This window comes from Chanodichthys erythropterus, chromosome 14 (assembly GCF_024489055.1).
Source record: "Chanodichthys erythropterus isolate Z2021 chromosome 14, ASM2448905v1, whole genome shotgun sequence".
Classification (NCBI taxonomy): domain Eukaryota; kingdom Metazoa; phylum Chordata; class Actinopteri; order Cypriniformes; family Xenocyprididae; genus Chanodichthys; species Chanodichthys erythropterus.
Genome location: NC_090234.1, coordinates 14,755,484 through 14,777,295, shown reverse-complemented (window position 1 = coordinate 14,777,295; position 21,812 = coordinate 14,755,484). Strand labels below are relative to the sequence as shown.

General features: G+C 36.5%; 1 protein-coding gene across 2 annotated transcripts in view; it reads right to left on the bottom strand.

The window, feature by feature from the left end:
• tanc1b (tetratricopeptide repeat, ankyrin repeat and coiled-coil containing 1b) overlaps window positions 1-21,812 on the bottom strand; it is a 183,619-nt gene that overhangs the window by 144,437 nt on the left and 17,370 nt on the right. For both annotated transcript variants that reach the window (XM_067409266.1, XM_067409267.1), the window contains exon 2: window positions 13,559-13,648. In XM_067409266.1, the coding sequence (XP_067265367.1) occupies window positions 13,559-13,616 (58 nt within the window). In that variant the 5' untranslated portion in view covers window positions 13,617-13,648. The remainder of the gene's footprint in view (window positions 1-13,558; window positions 13,649-21,812) is intronic.

Sequence of the window (21,812 nt, the reverse complement as noted above, 5' to 3'; positions counted from 1 at the left end):
ATGCTTTGCTAAACTTAACAAAATTATGCTAGTACTAAGACGCTATATACTGAATGCATATGCATCGCCATATATAGATTTTATCTATACTGTTTATACGGCAGGTAAAGGTAATGTGCTTGGTTTGGAGCTATTTTTTTTTTTTGGCAAAATAGAGGAAAAAACAGTATTAACAATATTAACTTCTTTTTTTATTAAACTAATGTATAAAATCAGTATCACATTTGTAATTGTGCAGATATTCAGGAAAAACAGCACACCTGCTTCTTGTGTAATACTGATATAATATAGAAATATAAGAGGCATATAATGAATTTTGGGGTCTTTCTAGCTGCATTTACTAGGCTATATCACATAGTAAAAGCATGCACTCTCTCAAGGCAATTTTGTTTGTTTTTTTGCAGCGTGAGTGACATACTTGATAATGTCAACTTCCACATCATTAAAACAACAAATGCGATATTATCGTATACACATCGCACATTCCTTCCGACCACTCCTAATGCTTTTGACAAAATATTGCTGGGAAAGGAAGCAAGAAAACTAGGCGTTTCTAATAGTTTGGTTTTCCTTGCCTGCTTAATATTTCACTAAACAGCCAGTCTGATCCCCCATAAAGAGGCCCAGAGATGATTAGAGCACAGTCCGAACGGACCAGAGAGATTCAGGCTTCAGGTTTCAGCTCTCACATGAAAACAAAAGATATGAGACTCCTGAGTAAATGTGCTTGAAGAACGCTTGAAGGGAAATTAATATCCTGTCCACAGGCTGACCTGGAATCTCAACTATTCTGAGAAAATGTCTTGTGTTTAGACGAGAATTAGATGATGTTAGATGAGAATGTGATGAGAGGAAAAGCCGTAGATTTCACAGAAACCACCATGTCAGCGTGCCACCACTATTCTCCATCAATGAAGAAGTAGGAAAGATCAATTAGTTTGGTCGGTTGGTCGTCGTTCGTTCGGTCGCTCTGTTGGTGTTTGTTTGTTCGTTCTGTCGCATGGTTGTTAGTTCGGTCAGTCAGTCGTTTGTTTGTTCTGTCAGTCGTTCGTCTGTTCTGTCATTCGTTCTGTTGGCCAGTCGTTCATTTGGTGTGTCGGCCATTTGTTCAATCTGATGGTCAGTCGTTCGTTAGTTTGGTTGGTCGTTTTGTCGGTTGGTGGGTGGGTGGGTCGTTCGTTAGTTAGGTCATTCATTCGTTCTTTCGTTCGTTTGTTCAGTCAGTCGTTCATTCATTCTTTCGTTCATTCGTTTGTTATGTTGGTTGGTCGGGCGTTTGTTTGTTGGGTCAGTCGCTCGTTAGTTAGATTGGTCGGCCGTTCATTCAATCTGTCTGTCATTTGTTCGGCCCGTCTTTCTGTCAGTTGGTGGGTTGTTTGTTACTTCGGTCAGGATTTTGGCAACCGGAAATATTTTTAAAAAGATTATAGAAAAACTGCCTTTTAAATTAAATTAAATTAAATTAAATTAAATTAAATTAAATTAAATTAAATTAAATTAAATTAAATTAAATTAAATTAAATTAAATTAAATTAAATTAAATTAATAATTGATTATTAAATACAATAATTTTAGGTTTCTGTTTTTAGTGTTTTAGTAAACAATTAATTTCGGTGCATCACTAGCCACAAAAATCTGCAATAAAACTTCAGAGATTTCTATATGAGTTTATTTCTCACTACATTCCAGATAATGAAAAAATAGAATGGTAGTTATGAAGTAATCAATTTAAACTATTTGAAAATATTACTTTGTTTTAAAATATGTACACATTCATTCTAATTCATATGTCTGATATGTAAAAAACGCAAAACGTTTCTTGTCACATTCAGTTATTATGAATTACATGAATCATGTAAATAATAGCATATTTTCAATTCAAAATGGTGACATTTCATATAAAAGTTGAGTAGTTTGCATCACTGGATATTACTGTCAGTCGTTGAACATTTCTATCGTAAAACAATTGTCAAATATTAAATGTTTAGCTTCTTACATCTTACCAAACACTCTAAAAGTGTTGTGTTGGAATTCACACAGTCTTCTGTGAATAGTAAGCCCCGCCTTCTTTGATTTGATTGGCCATCTCAGTCATTTTGACACTAACGAGCGCCGTTACATTTTAGACCAGCCAAAAATGTAACTTTTAAAACTTTTAGTGATCCTAAAAACAAACAGATCGGTGCGTAATGGAGTGCAGCAGAGCAGCATCAAGAATATAAAAAATTGGGGGGGACAAATTTTCCCATCCTTCCACTAATAAATACTACATATCCGGCCCATTTTACAGAGCTTAAATTAGCACGTTAACATACTGCACCCTCACTCTCCTTGGCAAAACCAGAACAACCTGAGAAGATCAAAGAAATCGACGTGTTCCAGGCCCTCAGTAGTCTGGCCACAATCCAACCAATCTGACCGCAGCCAACTGTGTCCACTCATGTGTGCTACCGACTACACACACACACACGCTCAAACACACACACAGCTGAAACAACAGTGCTGGTGAAGCGCCCACCGACTGCATTCAGGTCACCAGAGGTCACCGCCAGACAGAAACGGCTAAACACTGTCCTCTGCTCCTAATTTATGAACGTCCTCCTGCTGTGGAAAACACACAAAGGTTTTTTGGTTTTGTTACAACGGGGGACTTGAGGTAAGACAGGCTCCATGTGGATGATCACAGTGTGGCTACATTCAGAAAAGCACACTAACTAGGCATGTGCAGCTATACATTTTCATTCTGAACACAGACAGTGACTGCAATATTATATAGAAGCACTTCACTAGGACACTTGGAGCAAATTTTCTGCAAATTTTTCCACATTCACTCAAGACAATCATACCAGTCCTGCATTCCTCAGCTCCACAGTGCTGTTACCGGGAAACTTCCCAGAGATCAAACACACTGATCACCAATAGTTCACGTGTCCTTGTGATCGTTTGTGTAAGGTCACTGCACTACCAGTCGGTGCAATAAAAACAAACGCACACATCCACAGGAAGTGCAAAGGTTGAGTAGAAACACAGATTCACAGGTCTACAATGATTCTGCTTGTGTGTGTACGAGTCTCAGTTTTTATCCCGTGTTTCTTATCTGATCATTAATGGGTGGTTTTCAAAGCGTGGGTGGAATGAAGAAGCCAGTTCACCCACCGTGTAGAGACTATAGTTTACAAAATGTAAAAGGAATCAGCATTGTGCACAGTAGAGTCAAGTCACCAAAAGCCAAGGTATGGTGAACTCTCGTGCGTCCAGTGATGAATCACATATAGCTTTGATCAAACCCCAGCACATTAGAGTTATATATGGAAGCTTGTTTCTGCCACTGAATAAAAGATAAAGAAGGTAATTGCGAATCTCGCAATTCTGACATTTTTTCTCAGAAATGTGTGATATAAACTCACAATTGCAAGTTATAAAGTCAGAACTGTGAGACTTTTTCTCAGAATTGCAAGTTTATATCTCACAATTCTGACTTTTTAATGTAATTGTGAGATAAAAAGTTGGTTATCTTTTTTATTTTTTATACAGTGGTGGAAACAAGTTTCCATAGTTATAGACCACTGTTATAAGAATGAAAGAATTTCAAGTACTTCACACAACATTTTCCAACACTTCAAAGCTCAAAAGTCTGAATATTATCCAATTCAAAGGTTATTTTTAATGTGATGACCAAAAACATTTTTGTTTTATTCCTTCGAAGATTGTCAAAATTTGTAAAACTAAAAGTTTCACAATGTAGGAAAACTACTTGGTGAAATACAAACACTTTTATTTTAAAATAAAATAAAAAATACATGAAATTATCACTATAACCGATAGATGGCAGCAGAGGAGTACTTATTGGTATGAATCTGAATGAACTTTATAATTAATCTTTTATTTACATTGTCTCTGCTTTTCTGTCTTAATGAGAGGATTGGTGAACTCAGTAAACTTGTGCTAAATATAAACTCATTCACTGTTTTGAGAGATACAGAACGGATTCTCACTACCGGTAACTTAAACACCTCTGATTGGTCATTGTTTTCAACAGAAATGCCTGTGATTGGCTATAATACTCAATGTTGCACACTTTTGCAGAGTCGTTGAACTCACGAATTTAACAGACCTCAGTTTTAGTGTAGTGATGCGACTAGATTCAATTCAATGCATGCTCAAAAACAAGCTGGACTTAGACATTAGAGCTTCTAGATCATATCAAGCCCAAAAAAATATAAATATAACAAACAAACACACACACAAAAAAACTGACAAAAAGGTATCTCTCTCTATATATATTCAATACATATCTCAATATTTTTGCATTTGCTCTGACAGTGGCTGAATTTCCATTACAAACTCAAATGAATGCAGTCAAATCAGAAATATAAGTCACCATGCCCTTGTTAAAGCACACTGAAAGCCATTCCAATAATTTACGAGGTCAAAGGGCAGAGGTTTGGTTGTGGTCCCGCAAAATGCCTCAGGTGAAATTGATCTGCTAGTAATGAACTTAAATGTCAACGTTATGTTCAGATGTGAACCTGGAGATTACGAGGCATTGCAGGTGAACAGACCTCAGAGTGTTTCCTTCGTGAGCTCATAAAACTGTCCCTTCCCATGGTGCACTGCAGTAACTGAAGCAGCCAGGACTTAAGTCCCAGATCAAGATTAAGTTGATATTAAGTTCACATACTTCAAATATCAAATAAATATTGTGAGTGATGCTTGACCATGCAAAAGTCATCTACACCAAACTAAGTGGATTTGTTCTACATCTGATCAATTCACATGATTTGAGGGATCATTCAAGTCTGCATGATGACGCACACTTTGATGCTATGATTTCTGTGAACTGAACATTTTTGTATAATACGTCACAGAATTTGGAAAATTATGGATGAAAAAAATCAAAAGTAAGACTGTACAATTATTCAAATCAGGATCTTACTACAAAACAGCACAAACAACTTGAGGTTGTTTGAAATTTATGACAGAAATATATGTTACTATTGTATAGTAAAAATGTATTTCTCAAAGTAATAATAATAACAATTTACAACATTAAAACATTATTTTATTAAGGAATATCACAAGATAATATCAAGAGATTATTTTAATCCATGTTTATTTAGACAGTAAACTATGGAAGCTTGGTTCCACCACTAAATAAAAAAAATTAAAAAGATAATTGTGACTTTTTATTTTACAATTCTGACTTTATAACTCACAATTCTGACATTTTTTCTCAGAACTGCGAGTTATAAAGTCAAAATTACATAATATAAACTTGCAATTCTGACTTTTATTCGCGCAATTGTGAATTTAAAATTGCAATTCAGACTTTTTACCTCACAATTCATTTTTTTTCTCAGAATTGCGAGTTATAAAGTCAGAATTGCAATTTTAAACTCACAATTGTGAGTTTTAAAGAATTGCATGATATAAACTCGCAATTCTGACTTTATGTCACGCAATTCTGACTTTGTAACTTGCAATTCTGACTTTATAACTTGCAAGTCTGACTTTATATCTTGCAATTTGGAGAGAAAAAAAAAAGTCAGAACTGTCAGATAAAAAGTCACAATTACCTTTTTTATTAATTTTTTTTCATGGTGGAAACAAGCTTCCATAGTTAAAGGTGGTGCAATGTTGTGTTGTAAAGGACCTGTTATATTTTATTAATTCTTTTCATTATATCCATTTTTGATGATAAATATGTATTAAATAAAGCACTGAGTCCAAAAAAACTGAAACAAACTAAACAGAATAATAAAATAATTTGTGAAAAAATAAAACAGATTTCATTGGCCCGTAGCAATACTATTACTTGGATGCTTGCCTCAGAAAACACCACAAATGAATCCTTGGATCGAATTTAACAAGAACATCGTAATCCATTCAGTAGCTCAAAATCATTAAGAACAGTGACGACGGCTGGAAATGTGACCTTTACAAGCCAGAGAGCTGATCAAAGACTCTGAACACCTTTAAAACTCAAAGCCACAACTGGAATACTTTAAAAACAGGATGAAAAAGACAAAACCATAGACATGTGTCAGACGTGTGTGGAAAGCCCTTCGATGTGGTGCGGATCAAAATGGAAAAAGGTTTTTAAAAAGGCAATCTCATGCATTTACAAAGAAAAATGCATGATCATGTTCACGCCAGCTAGACTGGAAAAAATAAACCCCCCCCACACACACACCGACTGAGCTTATAAGTGACCGATTTGGAATGATCTACATAGGAATGAAGCACATAGAAAACTCAATTCAATCGAAATAAAAAAGCTGAAATAAAATAAAATATAAATATCAAAATAAACAAAAATTAAACCTTACCTTAGCAATGAACTGAAATAAGTTTAAAGCACTAAAAATCTAAATAAAAATGAAATTTAAAAAAATTAAACCTAAATAGTAATATTTAACTAATAATAATAATAAATGACAAAACACACCATTTCTAAAAATTAAATTATAAATTAAACCATAAAATGAAAACTGAAGCAATGCAATACTCTATTAAGCATAAACAAACAGCACACACAAATCTATTTTAATTACTAAAATTATTAATTATAAGACTGAGATACTGTTCATCATTACTTTTTTGCCTGACATTTGGGTGAAGTATATGATGTATAGTGCTTGTTGCATTATGGGATTGTCTACTTCCCCAAAGGATGTGATGCAAAATAAAGCTGCATACTTTTAGAACAGTCATTCATGTTGGGAGTGTACCTTTGATTCCTTAAAATGCAGCCTGCGTAGGCAGCTCACTAGGTTCTGCAGCAAAAAAAAAGAGATTGAAGGGCTGAGTTTGAGATTGGAGATTGCGTGGGATAATGGCTGTGGTCTTTGGCATTGGGGAAGAGTTTCCATGATCCCTTTCAAACTCCCTGGAGCGCTGCTGCAGGCCAAACCGCCAACATTTGCTCCTCTACCATGTAGTTAAAAAATGATCAGGGCTTTCTCCTTTACTCATTACTGTTACAAATCACCAAGGGCCCGTAACATTTAAGGACAGGCCAGACAATACCAAGTCAATATTCCAAAGACATCTGTTAAACCTCACAGTGTCACATTAGTCAAGAGCTCTGTTTGAGATCTGTTCCAAAACTTAGTGAGCTGCCTAACTAGACAGCAATTTAGGACATCTTAAGCAAATTCAAGACACAAAAGGTGTTACAAAGGGTAGGCGGCCTTCTAAGATACCTCATATTGATCAAATACTAGAGACTAACTATAACTGTAATAAATATAACAATAACTATATTAGCATCCACAACAGCGCACAATGTCGTTCTGATTATTCTAAGCACACGCTGCAGTTTTGTCGTCTGCCGCATTAAATGCTCGGGCTCTTTAAAGCAGGATGGATTCTGATTGGCTGTCGACATCTTTATCGTTTCGTAAAACTCGCTCTGAAAGTGATTCCAATGAAATCAGCATTTTACAGAGGACAGCTTCCTGAACCTGGGAGAGTACAACGGCCGTTATATACAAAGGCTACTGACCACTGTGAAATTGCTCAAGTCGTGCTTGCAAAGTTGGTTCCAATCGATCGGCTTGATCATCCGCATTTTCAGAATCTGACTCAGGCTCGAACTGATACGGTAAAAACGATGACGTTATTAACTGTGTGTTTACAAATGCTTTAGAAGCCTTGGAAACTGAAGCTTGCGATTGACTTGAAGCTTTTGTTGACTTGTGTACTTACATTATCCCAAATGTTTCCAAAAATGTTTAAATCCAGAGAAATAAGCAATTGACCCTTCGCTAAGCCACGCCCGAAAACCGCTACAGGCCAATCGTGGTTTAGCAACCGTTACTAGGCACGGGAGGTCTGTCAAGCTTTCGAGCGAGGGAACATGCCGAAGCGTTGTGCGTATATATTGTGTTAATCTGATACCCGGTATCATAAAAGTTTGAACGGGGTGGTGGAATTTTTTTCCCTTCCCGAAACCTAAAACCCAAGGGGAGAAATGCCGGTGTTATGACAATTTGTGCTACCCTGTCAGATTTTGCTACCTCCCATTGCAACAGTAGGTAACCTTAGCAAAATCTGACAAAATGCTAACGTTACCCATCAGATTGTGCTTCCAGCGTGATATTAATGTGGTCTATGGCTTTATTAACATCTACACCTACCCCAACACTAAACCTATCCTTACAATAATGCATATACAGTAATTTTGTGTTATTTATCATGACAACAATGATGTAATATTGATGTATGCATATGCAGTAAGAGTTACGTTAGCCTGGCGTGCTAAAAATATAAGCGGGAGAATGTTATCATTGCAACGTGGTCAGGCTAACGTCTTGTGTTTATTCCACAAGACTTATAGATAAGCGGTTTGATTTATAATTATTAGGTTATTTTCACAAATTTCACTTAACCTGCTGTGGATGAACAAAGCTTTTCCTCAATAAATTGTGTGTTTCCCATTTGAATGGTCAGCATATGAGGCTGCTGCTGCTCGCGCTGTGAGCTTTAGCTTTAATTTTGATCAAATTATTTTCTAATCGGTTGCATATTATGTCGTGGATATATCCCTTGAATGCATACTGCAGTCCCTTCTGTCTTGCTCTCTCAGACATTTCACCTGTTCGCCAAAAATGACTATCTCCTTGAAAATGTCTGACACCGGTGCTTACATACTGTAAATGACTTGCCAGATGCGAAAGCTTGACAGGCGCAGCAACAATAACTAAGGAGGGCGGGGCTTAGCGAAGGGTCCATTTTAACCAGGACACGGACTGTGTCAGTGCGTCGCCTATCTATGACGTCATACCCGCGTTACCCTCGGTTTCCATGGAAACAAAGACGCTTTAATATATTGTGTTTTATTAGACAAGGGAACAACTGTTTGGATGCATTTATAGACAGAAAACTAATCATTGTTACATAGCTCAACACGCTTAGTCCTATTGTTTGAATCTCGTTTTCTTGATTATATTAATATGATATTCTAATATCGATCTAGCTTATTGCAGTGTCTCATAGCGGCCACCGAGCGAACGCTTAACATCATTTAACACACTCAAATGTATCTAATATTATAAACAGCGCTGCGTTACCCCACATACACTTGACCGGAAGAAGTGGAAGCAGCGACTGTGGCATAATAAAAGCTCCGCTGCTCTCCAGCCGTGTGTTGCGCTCGTCTCTCATTAGCAATTAGCCTAGTTCAGCTCCAACATCACTCATTTCTGCTCTGCTTCATACTACAGCAACATTAATAATCTCATCCATGAACATGATTTCTGCCAGAGTCCCATCCCAATTCTTTGCCCCTGGCTGTGAGGTGAAGACAACATGATTCCGTGCTCAATCTTGGCATCATCTTTGTTTTAAATAGGCAACCTCTATTGGCGAAAAGTTACATATTGTACCTTTAAAGCATGTTAAACTATTCCATTATCAAAATAATAAACTTTTAAAACAGCATCATATGACCCCTTTAAAACATTAACAACTAGAAGTGAAGTATATTTAGTGCTGTGTGTGTGTATGTTCTCTCACTCATTTACATCTCTGCTTGCTTACTGAAGGCATAAATACAGCAACGGCACAAGTGACGGATCCGTCAACAGGTCCCATCCTCTCTTACACTGGCCGCGGGCCATCTTCATTGTCAAGTCCTACTCAGCATTCTAAGGTAGTGTGAAGGCATCAGTAACTCAAGACTGAATCTGAGCTCGAACGCCTTTCAGAACGGCAATATGATATTCAGTAAAGTGAAAAAACAGCCTCAACGACATGTGCTGCTATTCATCTCAAGTTTGCAGTCTACATTTCCCAGCCAGCTTGGACATAAAAAAAAAAAATGCCACTAATTCCCCACCGGGACATCATCAAATGACATGACAGCAAAGTGATTCCAGCATCGACCACATCAAGAGCTGACAAAACATGTCATTCCTTATTCAAGGCAACAGCAGGGAGGGGACGGCCGGAACCGTCCCAGTGGGATCAAGAACGGGAGAGAGAGAAAGTAACGGATAGACACAAAGGGTAGGCAGACCTGTGACTTGATGAAGCATTTCCGGCTGGGAGACTAGGTGGACTGTCTGTCGTAATAATCAGAGCTCTAAATCTGAAAGGATGACAATGAGTACAGCAACAAAGGAAAAAAGGACTAGTCTGGACTAGTCATATTAAATCCTCACACTGAAAGCTAAATGAAAAGAATAAAATGCAGCTGCGTTTTCAATGAAACCTTGCAGCGTTCTGGCACAAATTCATCTGTTACTTGTTGGTCACTGATAAAAATGATTCTGTGGTGAAGTGAATACTACAGAAAAAACTGATGCAATTTCTACCTGAATAAGTTAGTTCCTAGGGATGCATGATGAATTGGCCAGCATGTCGGTATCGGCTGACATATGTTCGTTTTTAATGTTATCGTTATCGGCCCAATTCGAAAATTTAGCCGATATATTAAAGCCAATAAATAATGGATTATTTCCTTCCGATGAAACACTTCAAATGCACACTGTCTACCATTATGGTTTTGAATTGCATGAAATATGATTGAAATCACTTCAAAAAGGAAAATACAGTTAAGTACAATGTAAAGTCTGTCATATAGGCTACATAATATTATAATGCGAACATTATAATTGTCTGTTTGGGACATGGCTTTAATGGTGAGACTTTTGTTTTTGTAATCAGACTTTCAAAAACTCAATAATAATTTGGATTTAGATTTATCGGCCAATATATCGGTTATCAGCTTTCAAATATAAAGAATTATCGGTTATCGGTATTAGCCAAAATTTTCATTATAAATATCAAAATTTCCAAAATTAAACTCTATATTAGTACTCAATTTCAGCTTTGTAGCCTAAATATAAACGTATTAAAATTAAGTAACACCTACTCAACTTTCTGAAACTGGTGTTTCCATCAACCACTTGGGCATGAATAATTAATAAGGATGCATTTGTAATTGTTTTCCAGCTGTATTTACAGATTTTATCATTGCTTTTATTGTTAAGTTCAGTTACTTGCTGTTTTATGATATCTAGTGTTTATTTTCTACTCAAAATGACACATTCATACTCAAAAATGATGCCGTTATTGTGTACCATGTATTGAGATTTCTGTGTTCGGGTGGGTAACACATTACTTCTATAAGGTAGATATGTTGTCTACACAATATCTATTGTATTATTTACTTTGATGTTCTAAGTAGTAAGCATATACTTTATTAGCATGGCTTAATTCAGTGTTATGTTGTGTGAGTAAAATGTACTTGAAACTTGAAGTATGCAAAATAAACTTCAAATAAGTAGAAATTACTCAAAAAACTTTAACTGGCCAAGCAGGGTTGCCAGGTTTTCACAACAAAACCCACCCAATTGCTGCCTAAAACTAGCCCAAGAGCGTTTCAGGGGGGACCCCCACTAAAAATTGTGTTCCGGTGGGTAAAATCCATGTTTTTGGCGGGGATCCCCTGGCAAAATTCACCTCCAGGGGGTAAATATCATGTTATTATATTATACATGAAAAACATCCCCTGTCAACAGTGTTAAAGTAGCCCAAATCCACGGGAAAACATTGGACTTGGCAACACTGTGGCCAAGTTAAAGTTACTTATTTTCTTTGTTAATTTTACTTAACTTAGTTAAGTAGATTTTACTTAATTCCAAAAGTGAAATTTACTTGTGTGCAAAAACGTGCAAAAGTACATTTTTCTCATTGCATATTTTCTTTCAGTGTAGAATCTAGTCAAATTAGACAGACACCAACATGGACTAAAAAAACATTTATTAAACTACACTAGATAAAAGAAAATATGTTTTTGTTTTAGAGCCTAGAATTTACACTGGACTAACATCAAAATAGTATAATGAAAAAAAGTAAATTAATATGCGCTTAAAGGTACAATATGTAAAATTTTTGCAGTAAAATATCCAAAAACCACTAGGCTAGTGTTATATATTTTGTCCAGCTGATTACAAACAATATCTCTAATGTTTTCAACTACTTGTAAATCATGAGAAAATTCCCATTCTAAACAGTGACACGGGGCAGTGCAGTCGCCTGTCAATGACGTCAGTTACCGCCTTTGCTGACGTAGAAACCACATGACAACAGTGCCGTGGACAAATGCGAAAGTAGAGTCTAGCGTCCAGCAAACCACCAGCTTGCTTCAAGCAGTTCCTTATTTACTTCTTGTACGTTTTATGGTGCATTGTGTTACTTATTTATGGAACATAGTTACTGTTTACCATCTGCCGCTGGTTCTGTCGACAAGGACAGCTCCCGTAAACTCATGACCGGAAAAGCGGAAGCGGCGCCGGCGACTGTGTCATAATAAAAGTCCTGCTGCTCGTGAGGCGTGTGTTGATCAATCGCTCCAGCTCCTCGTTCAGCTCCCGCAACACTCGGTCCTGTTCTGCTTCATACTACAATAACGTTAATAATCGCATCCATGAACATGAGTTCTTCCAGACTCCAATCCCTATTCTTTTGCACCGTCCGTTGAGTTAGAGGCCACATGTCCCAAGTTTCCGCTCTAAAACTTGGCGTCATCAAACTACGCCTTTGTTTTGAATAGGCTTCTAGCGACCTCTAGCGGAAAAAAATATCACAAATTGTACCTTTAAAATTTATTACCTTGAGCTGTGAGTATAAGGACATCACATCCAGGTTGAGATCTGTCTAATTTGACGAGTTTCTACCAAGTGAGATGAATTTGCACCAAAATACTGTATAGTGTGACTGGATGCATGAACTTTGACATCAACAACAAAAAATATGAGCGTTTCACTGATGCAGAGACAAACGGGTGTGATTCATGCATGATGAACATGTTCCTACAACTGAAAACAACATTTCATATGAGGTTTCAAGCGCCCCGTGATGAATTGTCAATGATGTCAGTAGTTAAAGCACAGACAGTGATGTGTACATGACAACACATGAAACCCTTAAAATGCTGCCTGCACAGGTTTTAGAGCATATCCACCATGTTTGGGTCTTCTATCTTAATTTTTGCTTTTCCGTTGAGGCCAAAACACCATAAATATTTCCATAGCAACATCCCATTATCCCAGGGAATTCCTGTGTACACATACACACACCTCCTAATTCTCCCAGAGCGTTCAGAGCTCCTGCACACCTGTTTCTACAACAGAGACATACACCAGAAACCACATGATAAATCCCTGTAAATAAATCACACACTTTAATCAGGTTGACGCTGACAGATCTCTGATGCACATCGCCCACATGACATCATCAGGCATCCTGAAGCAGTCTTGTTCATGTACCACCTCAATTAGTACATATTTACAAGTCTACTATCTTCTGATGGGCTTTATATTGTATGAATCAACACATTAGCTGCAATATGACTCATTCAAAAACAAGACCTCAAAAATGCTGCAAAAGGTAATTAGAGGAGAACGGTTGATTCGTTTCCAAGGTGGAAAAGTTGCTACATTTTCATGAAAGGTTATGATGTTCAGAACTGAAAATCACAACTGTAAAATTCCTTGATTTGTCCATGACCGCAGGGAACAATGAAAAATATCATAATCAGTTTTCATACCTGCATCCTTCTTGTTTTTTCCTCCATCTCTGCTCTTCTTTAGCACGGCCTTGAACATGGCGTGACTCCAGGAATCCCTTCACAATTATGCTGTGGAAACACAAGAGATTTTTCACATGAAGCAGCAGGTTTGTACACAGTTGGTTCGGTAAATTCAGACGATCTTGCAGTCTAGAGTTACACTCCACCCTAGAGACCTTAGAAATACTTACTGCATGCCAGTGTTTCTTTGAATACATGCTCTTTAATGTCCCAGGGGCATTGATTTTTATTAAAACTAACAGATTTACAGTTTCTTTAATGGAGGTCACATTGCTTGTATTGTCAGAAAATGTATTTTTGCCCAGATATAATCTCTTGAATGTGACTGTAAGGCATGAAGATATTAAGATATTATAAACATTAATGAATAACACAACACTCTAAAAAATGCTGGGTTGTTTCAACACAAATTTGGGTCAAATATGGACAAACCGTGCCGATGGGTTATTTTTTTTATTATTTTTTTTTCTGTTTTTTTACAAGGATTTTATGTGTATATAACAAACAAAATGAACAATAAACATATTACAAGGTTACACTGATACAGTTACAGGAAAAGCATTGAATCACACCAAATCTGGTCTTCTATGCAGAATATAAACTCTCCATTTCTCCCACATGTTGTCAAAATAGACTTTTTGAAGCTTTTTCTGAAAAGTAATCCTCTCCATGTTAAACATTGCATATACAATATGATGCCAATCATCTAATGTTGGGGGGTGGGTTACATTTTGTAATCACATTTTTAACCCAACAGTTTTTTTGTTTGTTTGTTTGTTTGTTTGTTTGTTTGTTTGTTTGTTTGTTTGTTTGTTTGTTTGTTTGTTTGTTTGTTTTTAGAGTGCACAATTTTCTGTAAAGCTGCTTTGAAACAAACAAAATTGACTTGATTTAAAACTTTTTACCATGCCTTTCAATCTTAAAATAGGAATACCTACCATAAAAATATTAATTATTAAAAATTTTAAACTACAACATTCTAAACAAAACACTGAAATGATCATAAACCTTGAACCTCTATGAATTTTATTATTTGTTGTGTGATAATGCTGAAAAAAATTTAAAGAATTATGATGTCCAAGTAGATTTTTTTCTTAAAAGTTAGTGTATTTGTTTACCAAGAAGACAAAAATCCAGGTAAACATCACTTATGAACAGAATATTTTGATCAAAAGCTATCACACATTTAATAACTTCAGATATGATAGAAAAGACATGTGTTTGTTCAGAAAAGTGATAGTTTAGAACAAAAGACAAAACTGATTTCTTGTGTGATGCATTTACAATATGTGTTCACATTATTTATGACAAATCAAATAAACTAGTGTGTGAGAAGAGTGCGTTTTAATCCAGGTTTCCGCTGCGATTTTGGCCACGATTTGGTCATCTGAGACAAATTTTGCAAATCCTTAAAGATTCCTCTGATACTAGGCTAAAATCTGCAGTCTGTAGTACCTCCGACTAAATTTTGGCAGTGTCAGAAGATTTGGCACACAGTCCTGCAGTGTGACTTCGACGATGACCGTTAAATTGTCTTTGTTTTTCAGGACAAGACAATTTCAAAATTAACAGAGAGATTTTTGTTGGCCACCATTTTGGGCCCACATGTAATGCAGCTCATAGTCACCGAACGCGTATGGGTTGATGATGACAAGTTTTCATGCTTGCGTCCATTTTTAACACGCCTTGATTGTCGTACAGTCTGACATAAATGACAGCTGAGATCCCAAAGTGTGACATGAGGATCATGTTCGTACAGTCTGACAAGCAACAATCGTAAAGCACTATTATAATATCTATTATATATCGCACAATGTGCACCTGGCTTTAAGAGGGCCAAAAGAGTTCATAGATTAAAAAAAAAAAAATTATAAAAATATCTTAGAGAAATAAAGAATATAAAAAAGAGCATAATCTAATAGCTCATTGTATATTTTATTTCTCTGTTTGGCAAGATTTTTCCCACAGTCCACCCACTCTAACGTGTGATCGCTGGTGGGCCGGCATGGAAAGAATTCTTCAATATTTGCACAGAGCGGCTCTGCTCCGCTATCTTGTTATTCCGGAAAACAAGCTGTTGGATTCCCAGCATTCCACATCTAATTGATGCTAAACGGCTGAACTTGGGCTTCTCGTGCCACTCTTCATGATAGCGCTGAGGTTCCTTCACCTCTCAGAATTAGCAGCACAGGTCAAACACATCACAGCACGTCAGACTGTTTATACGCTGTGAACTTCACTAAGCGTGCGTCTTGTGGTTAGTTTGTTTAAATTAAACAGGAAGGTGAACACGTACATCAGGAGTGTGCAACACATCATTTTTATTATCATTTTTAATCCCTGGGCAGTGTTATAATAGGAAAAAATTTTAAATTTTAGTAGACATATTCACTATTAACTGTGACTTTTGCCTCAAACTCCCAATTTACTGCTTATTAATAGTTAGTAGATGTTGAAGCATTTTATTGGGTAGGATTAAGGGATGTAGAATATGGTCACACAGAATAAGGCATTAATATGTGCTTTAGAAGTACTAATAAACCGAGTAATATGCAAGTAGTCAACATTTGAAGTGGATCAAAAAAGTTAATCAAAGTTGTCCTAAGAAGAAGGATTTGACTACAGTAGTTAAAAGTGAGAATTGTTCCTCATACTCGAGTGTTACTGAAAAAAATTAATGCTTAAGACACTATCTGATCTGATATATTTGTACTTTTTTGAGTTTTATTGTATTTATTTAATAAAATAATACTTTAACAAAAGAAATAGTACTTTGACAATATAATAATGACAATAAAGACATCATTTATGATGATAATAAAAGGAAAAATAATAGTAGCTGTCACAATAAGAGTCTTTTTTCATTATTACTTCATTATTTTATTATTACCTATTACTCAGTAAAGTATTTTGTCTAACTTGGTACCAAATTCAAATGTAAGCTAATGCTTCTTATAACACTTTACTTTTAAAGGGGTGGTTGATTATGATTTCACTTTTTAAACTTTAGTTAGTGTGTAATGTTTCTGTTTGAGCATAAACAACATCTGCAAAGTTACAACGCTCAAAGTTAAATTCAAAGGGAGATATTTTCTTTTACAGAAATCACTTTTTAAGGACTACAACAAACGGCTGGTAGGGACTACAACAAGCAGAAGCTTGTTGGGTTGGTGACATCACTAACCCTTTAATTTACATAAACCCCGCCCACGAGAACACACAACAAATGGGGCGAGGCCATGTTGGGCTGCTTTAGAGAAGAGGAAGAGCTGTTGTAGTAGAGTGTTGTTGTCATGCCGTCATTTTACGCCGGACTGCTTCACAAACGAGGGTCAATTCAACACAAAAGATGAACATGACGGCACATGCTAGTGGATGAGTTGAATCAACTCCACAGCAACTACATCAATTTATCCACTAACCATTCAGAAACGTCTAAAAGTTGTAACTTCTTCCTGAGTCTCTCCATCAGTGTCGACTCCGGTTTGAACAATGTAAGGCTGAACACCGTTACTGACAATCCTCATTTTGTCTGCGTGAGATTGTCCAGCTTTGTTGTTGTTGAGCTGTTAAAGCTTTCCAGAAGAGGGCGGGAACAGCAGCTCATATGCATTTAAAGGGACACACACAAAAACACCATGTTTTTTCTCACACCCAAATAGGGGAAATTTGACAAGCTATAATAATTGATCTGTGGGGGATTTTGAGCTGAAACTTCACAGACACATTCTGGAGACACCAGATACTTATATTACATCTTGTAAAAGGGGGATTATAGGTCCCCTTTAATAAAATTTTCAAATCCAACCTCTTTTCTAGTTATATTTTCTATACTAGGTCTGGTCTCAGTGGAAGAATACCATCTACCCATTTTCCCCATAATTTGAAAAATTTCTCAAATAACAACCGATAATTCATTTTTATCCTCTCAATCACATAGATTTCATTTATTGTTCTATTTGTTTTATTTTTGTACTACAAATAATTTTTTAGCCTTGCTACAAAGACTAGTGCTAACAGTGAAATAAAAAGTGTGCCTGACAGCTCCGCTCAGATGAGACGAGACAAGGTGAGCGCTCTGAAACTGGAGTCATGCTGAACTCACAGCGGACACCACAGCACTGAGATCAAGCATTAAAAAAAGCCTGCCGGTGTCTCCCCAGGAGACGAGGGAGCAGGCGGTCCGATCCGCATCGATTTGAGCTCTTGGATGAGAAGGCCTGCTGCGACCTCATCCAGAGTGAGAAGTCAAAAGTTGAGGAGAGATGCAGGAAGATTCAGTACAGAAACAGATGCTCTTCCATTTCAAGACAAAGTTAAAAAGAAACACAAACTGGTAATTTGGTTGAAAACTGGCATCTGTGAGCAACTTTTTTGTTGAGTTTAGCTTGCAAAAAAACACTATAAATAAGCTCAAATATTTTTGTAGATAGATGCACAGCACATATCTTATGATATCTTACAAACCCAGAGATCATTAGATATAAATGCAATAAATGAAGTGTTACAATCACACATTCTTCACGCTTACAATTTCAAACATTAAAGTGCCCCTATTATGCTATATTAAAAGGTCTCCTCATTTCTCAAAGAGTCTGAAAATGGTTCATTCAGAGATTCAGTCTCTCTAAACTCCCTCTTTCTGAAAGCCTACTCTGCTCTGATTGGTCAGACAACCCAGACTGTTGTGATTGGTCGACTGCTTACAGCACGTGTCAGAAACCAAACACCCATTATCATATCTGAATTTCAACTCAGCACTGGTATACGTCGGTTTTACCGTATCAACTCCAGCCTGAGTCCGCATCTTTCTGAAGTTCATGCAAGGCAGAAAACAGCGTCTTCTCGACATGACGACAACACAAACCAAACTCTTCCAGTCTGAGCTACAACTAAAGTGTTTGAGGGCGAGGCAAAATAGATGCTGTTTGCAAGCAACCAATGAAGGCTGGCATTATGCAAATTTGCCAGGAAGTGAGACTGGAATTGCAGACAACTGGGCAGTTCAGAATCAATTCTTTCCTTTAGGAGACAATAACTTTATTTGAGGTCCCATCAACTATTTGGTTACCAACATTCTTCAAAATATCCTCTTTTGTGTTCAACAGAAGAAAAACTCATACAGGTTTGGAATAACTTGAGGGGTAATAAATGTTGACCGAATTTTCATTTTTGGGTGAACCATCCCTTTAACTAATGCATTCATTTCCTTAATAGTATATGCTACCACTTAAAACGCTTTGTTATATGTATAAAATACCATTAAGTATGAATTATTATACATATTACAATAAAGAAAATTAAAAATAAAGTGAACAACTGTAAGTTTGTGTGTATTATATCTTCTAAACAGTCTGTTTGATAACTTCTATAAAATGTACCCAAGACAAACTCTGATAAAAATGTGATCCGTCCCCATTTAAGTTTTTCCATCCTGGCTGTTGTTCCTGTTACAGGATAGTGAAGTGAACCTCCTAACAGACTCAAATGTGCAGCACATGCGAGCAATTACAGCAGCACGTCTCCTTCCAGACGACCTCTCTCACTCCCATCCATCTCTGAAGCAGCAGCTACAAGCAAAACTGCTGCAGACAGATTCCTCAAGCTCCTAAACGGATAAGATGAGGGAACCGGAATTCTGCCACCTGGGCGATATATATATGTCAAAGAAAAAGATCAATCTTTTGACTATCATTGATATTTATGCATCTTTCTCAGAAAAATCTAAAAGGGTGAATTCTTTTTAATATAAATCTAGGATCAGTAGATTCAAAACGGTTTAGTGAAATGCAGTAAAAATGTAGTTAAAAATAATCAAGGCAGTGCTTTTCATCACATGAACAAAAGGAATCATGATTTATTTCATTATTTGCCTTCTGTCCATATGCTTTCTGTCTTCTGACTGATAGTTTTTGCTAAAAAAGTATAAACTAAGCTTGAATTTATCATCTTACTAAGCTATAGCCGATTATTGGTAACTGATATTTATATACATTTTATGTAATTAGTCTGCTATACGGTTATAAAGATCTCATTGATTAACATTAAATTTCATCTTACTTTTTGGCCATATATTTTTTCTGTCCTCAAGTATGAGCTAAATATTCTCCTACATTATACACTCTAAAAAATGCTGGGTTGAAAACAACCCAAATATGGACAAACCCAGCAATTGGGTTGTTTTGAACCAGCAGTTGGGTTAAATGTTTGTCAAACCTGCTGGGTAGTTTTATTTAAGCAAACTATTGTTTAAAAATGACTATATTGCTTGCTTCAAATGAACCCAAAATAGGTTTAAAGTTAACATTTATTAATATGTATAATAAACCAACATTCATTAATATGTTTAATAAATAATAATTAAAATAATAAACATTTATCAAATTGCTTATTAAAGGGAGAGCTCACCCAAAAATGAAAATGTGATGTTTATCTGCTTACCCCCAGCGCATCCAAGATGTAGGTGATTTTGTTTCTTCAGTAGAACACAAATAATGTGGTCCCACTTTATATTAAGTGGCCTTAACTACTATATGCTTACATTTAAATTAATAATTTGATACAATGCAATTATTGTGTACATACATGTTTTTACATTATATTTATAGTTTAAAAACACCTGCATGTAAATCTGTATTTAATTTCTGTAATTACATTTATAATTACACTGTTGACCCATCCCTTACACCTTACCCCTACCCTTAAACCTACCCATACCACCAAAGCTTTCCCTAACCTTACCCGTATCCACCTCAATAGCAGCAAAAGAGTTTTGCAATTCAATATGAACCCAATAAGTACATTGTACGTATTTTTTGATGCAAGTACATAGTAGTTAAGGCCACTTAATATAAAGTGGGACCAATAATGATTTTTAACTCCAACCGTTGCGGTCTGTCAGTCGTATAATGCATGTCAATGGGAACACCATCTATAAGAGTCAAAAAAACATGCAACGATAAATCCAAATTAAACCCTGCGGCTCGTGACGACACATTGATGTCCTAAGACACGAAAGGATTGGTTTTTACGATAAACCGAACAGTATTTATATAATTTTTTACCTCTAAAACACCACTATGTCCAACTGCGTTCAGCACTCATTTAGTAAGGTCTGATCGCGCTCTGACAGCGGCAGTGATGTCTAGCACTCATTGAAGTCTATAAGCGAGACATCACTGCTGTTGTCAGAGCGCGATCAGACCTCACTAAGCGAGTGCTGAACGCAGTTGGACATAGTGGTGTTTTAGAGGTAAAAAATGATATAAATACTGTTCGGTTTCTCGCACAAACCGATCGTTTCGTGTCTTAGGCTCGTCATGAGCCGTAGGGTTTAATTTGGATTTGTCTATGCAAGTTTTATTTACTCCTATAATAGAAGTTCCAATCCACTCACATTATTTGACTGACAGACGGCAACGGTTGGAGTTAAAAATCATCATTTGTGTTCTACTGAAGAAACAAAGTCACCTACATCTTGGATGCGCTGGGGGTAAGCAGATAAACATCACATTTTCATTTTTGGGTGAACTATCCCTTTAATAAATGTTCACCTTTTATTATTATTGTTGCCTAGTAATTTTGTGTCTGATTTTTAATTTCCAACCTATTTTGAGTTCATTTTAAGCCAGCCATATATTAATTTTTAAACAATAGTTGAGTTCAATAAAACTACCCAGCACGTTAGACAATCATTGAGTTTGTCCAAATTTAACCCAACTTGGGTTGTTTTTAACCCAGCATTTTGTAGAAGGTGAGCCATAAAAGCCTGATATATCAAATATAATAATGAAAAAAGTTATTATTATTTTGTCTAAAGTTCAACTGTTCAATAAAATGGCATAACAGGGTTAAAATATCTCGGCCACTCACACACTCACAAAAGAAAGGATCATGAAACTAGTGTAACCAATAGCATTATCATCCGTCACTTACATCTACTGGTATCAGCATCGGCCACTGAAAAACACACCCTGGTCAACCGCTGGTTCCAGACCAGATTCAAGGTCAGGAGTTTCTGACCAAGACTGACAGCGAGAGGTCCACATGTCCCGTCATCACATCTGATTCGACCCAGGAAAGAAATTAAATCAACATGTGGCTCTCTGACTGAACAAAGACTTCGGCAGGACAATCTCAACCATGCAAGATTAAGATACCATGTCCTGAGGAACGAGGGGAAAAAATCCCAGAGCAGTTCCATGGACTATCT